This window comes from Colobus angolensis, unplaced genomic scaffold (genome assembly GCF_000951035.1).
Source record: "Colobus angolensis palliatus isolate OR3802 unplaced genomic scaffold, Cang.pa_1.0 Scaffold187, whole genome shotgun sequence".
NCBI classification, from domain to species: domain Eukaryota; kingdom Metazoa; phylum Chordata; class Mammalia; order Primates; family Cercopithecidae; genus Colobus; species Colobus angolensis.
In genome coordinates this window covers 794029-796876 of record NW_012115010.1, presented here as the reverse complement: position 1 = coordinate 796876, position 2848 = coordinate 794029, and the positions used below count along the sequence as shown (strand labels likewise).

The 2848-nt window shown below is 56.8% G+C and overlaps 1 protein-coding gene across 2 annotated transcripts in view; it reads left to right on the top strand.

The window, feature by feature from the left end:
- The window catches only part of HDAC5 (histone deacetylase 5), a 61100-nt gene that overhangs the window by 50536 nt on the left and 7716 nt on the right, over nucleotides 1-2848 (top strand). For both annotated transcript variants that reach the window (XM_011940077.1, XM_011940076.1), the window contains exons 15-18: nucleotides 354-487; nucleotides 1141-1261; nucleotides 1975-2024; nucleotides 2183-2290. In XM_011940077.1, coding sequence (XP_011795467.1) covers nucleotides 354-487; nucleotides 1141-1261; nucleotides 1975-2024; nucleotides 2183-2290 — 413 coding nt within the window. The remainder of the gene's footprint in view (nucleotides 1-353; nucleotides 488-1140; nucleotides 1262-1974; nucleotides 2025-2182; nucleotides 2291-2848) is intronic.

Here is a 2848-nt window from a genome sequence, read left to right as displayed (position 1 = left end):
AAAACGCTAGGTGTGGTAGCGCCTATAGTCCCAGCTACTCAGAACGCCGAGGTGGGAGGATCGCTTGAGCCCAGGGTGGTGGGGGCAGTGGTTGAGGCTGCAGGGAGCCATGACAGCGCCACTGCACACTCCACTCCAGCCTGGGTGACAGAGTGAGACCCTGTTTCAAAGAAAAAAAAAAAGCTGGAGAGGAGAGGGTGCAGGTGTGTGGGAGGGTGGCTGCAGTGGCCACGGGGAGGTGTTTGGACCTGGGGGTTGGAGAGAGCTCCAAGAGTCCTGCTGAGGATCATGGTAGCCAGACTGGGACCCTGGGCCCAGAGCAGTGCTGGCTGACACATAGGTCTGTGGCGCAGGTGTGGTCTACGACACGTTCATGCTGAAGCACCAGTGCATGTGTGGGAACACACACGTGCACCCTGAGCATGCTGGCCGGATCCAGAGCATCTGGTCCCGGCTGCAGGAGACAGGCCTGCTTAGCAAGTGCGAGGTAAGGGAGCCCCTCCTTCCTCTGGCCCTCAACTTAAATTCAGCCTTTGTTTCCCCATTAGAGAAGCCTCTCTTCATGCTTCTTCCTCATCCTCTCTTCAGCCCCAGACTTTGGGGCCAGTTCTCCCACCACCCCCTGTTCCATCCTTTGCAGACTGTTTTCCCCCATGGTCCCCAGCTGAGTCGGGGAGGATCTGGGAGTAAGGTCATGATGGAGCCAGGATCTACTTTCTGAAAAATATTTGGATCTCCTGAGGCCAGGAAGTGACTGTGTGTGCCCCTGGCTATGGGGTAGAAAGGGTCTGAGAGCCAGGTGCGGTGGCTCATGCCTGTAATCCCACACTTTAGGAGGCTGAGGCGGGTGTATCACGAGGTCAGGGGTTCAAGATCAGCCTGACCGACATGATGAAACCCCGTCTCTACTAAAAATACAAAACTTAGCTGGGCGTGATGACATGCGCCTGTAGTCCCAGCTACTCAGGAGGCTGAGACAGGAGAATCACTTGAACCAGGGAGGTGGAAGTTGCAGTGAGCTGGGATCGTGCCACTGCACTCCAGCCTGGGCGACAGAGTGAGACTCCGTCTCAAAAAAAAAAGGAAGGGTCTGAGAGAGCTGCGCCTTTGTGTGATCCCTCTTACTGATCCTCCTGGCAGCGAATCCGGGGTCGCAAAGCCACGCTAGATGAGATCCAGACAGTGCACTCTGAATACCACACCCTGCTGTATGGGACCAGCCCCCTCAACCGGCAGAAGCTGGACAACAAGAAGTTGCTTGGTGAGCTGGCACATGGGCGGGCATGTCCAATGTCAGGGTGGGATGGGGGCCCTCAGGAGGACCGCTTGGCCAGGCTAGGAGGGTTGTCCCCATGGGCACAGGCAGGGCATTAGTGCTGCAGAGGCGGCACAATTATCACATCACACACCTCCAGAGGGCGCCACTAACATAGAGCATGCTGTGGGGCGCGGTGCAGGAGGATGGAAGTGCTCGGTTGGGGGACTGCTTTGTTCCTCCCCATCCCCCGGCTTCTCATGCCCCTTTCTCCCTGCCATCTGCCCCCAGAAGTAGGATGTCCCCAAGGACAGGGGATTGACAGCTCCCAACTGGTGTGGGCTGCAGAGGCCTGTCTTGTACTTGGGTCTGAGTCCTCATTTTTGGTGGCTAAGCCTGTAGCCGGGGCAGTTGAGGCCACTTCGTTTTTTATTTTTATTTTTATTTTTTTTGAGACAGTCTTGCTGTGTTGGCCAGGCTGGAGTGCAGTGGTGCCATCTCGGCTCACTGCAATCTCTGTCTCCCAGGCTCAAGTGACTCTCTTGCCTCAGCCTCCCGAGTAGCTGGGTTTACAGGTGTGTGCTACCACGCCCAGCTAAGTTTTGTATTTTTAGTAGAGATGGGGTTTCACTATGTTGTCCAGGCTGGTCTCGAACTCCTGACCTCAGGTGATCCGCCCGAGGCCACTTCTAGAGTAGTTCTATCCCTCTTCCCTGCAGGCCCCATCAGCCAGAAGATGTATGCTGTGCTGCCTTGTGGGGGAATCGGGGTGAGTAGGGCTTGCAGCAGTGGGGGTGGGTGGGTGGCTCTCCTAGCTCTGTCTCTTCCCTGACTGCCACAGTCACTGGCCCACTGTCCAGGTGCCCTCCCCTGTTCTTGCCCTCCCCCTACAGGGGGCACACTGAAACCTGCTCTCCTGCCTTGCAGGTGGACAGTGACACCGTCTGGAATGAGATGCACTCCTCCAGTGCTGTGCGCATGGCGGTGGGCTGCCTGCTGGAGCTGGCCTTCAAGGTAGCTGCAGGAGAGCTCAAGGTGAGCATGTGCTTGTGACCTTGGTGCCCCTTGGCATGGTCCTGCTCCTCAGAGGCAGAGGACAGGGGCAGCCTTGGGATCCTCTCAGTGAGGCACTATCCTTTGCAAGCTCAACTCTCAGGCACCAGGGTGGGAAGGAGTTATCAGCTGGGGATTCAGGTTTATGAAGGACCAACAAAAAGACACTAATGCCCAGTTGCTTTCGTGGGTGTCTCGAGGCAGAAATACTGTCTGCCTGCTCAAGCCTCATGGTTGGCATTAAGAATGGTCCATTGGGCCGGGTATGGTGGCTCACACCTGTAATCCCAGCACTTTGGGAGGCTGAGACGGGTGGATCACGAGATCAGGAGATCGAGACCATCCTGGCTAACACGGTGAAACCCCGTCTCTACTAAAAATGCAAAAAGTTAGCCGGGTGTGGCGGCGGGCGCCTGTAGTCCCAGCTACTCAGGAGGCTGAGGCAGGAGAATGGCGTGAACCCTGGAGGCGGAGCTTGCAGTGAGCCGAGATTGCACCACTGCACTCCAGCCTGGGCAACAGAGTGAGACTTCGTCTAAA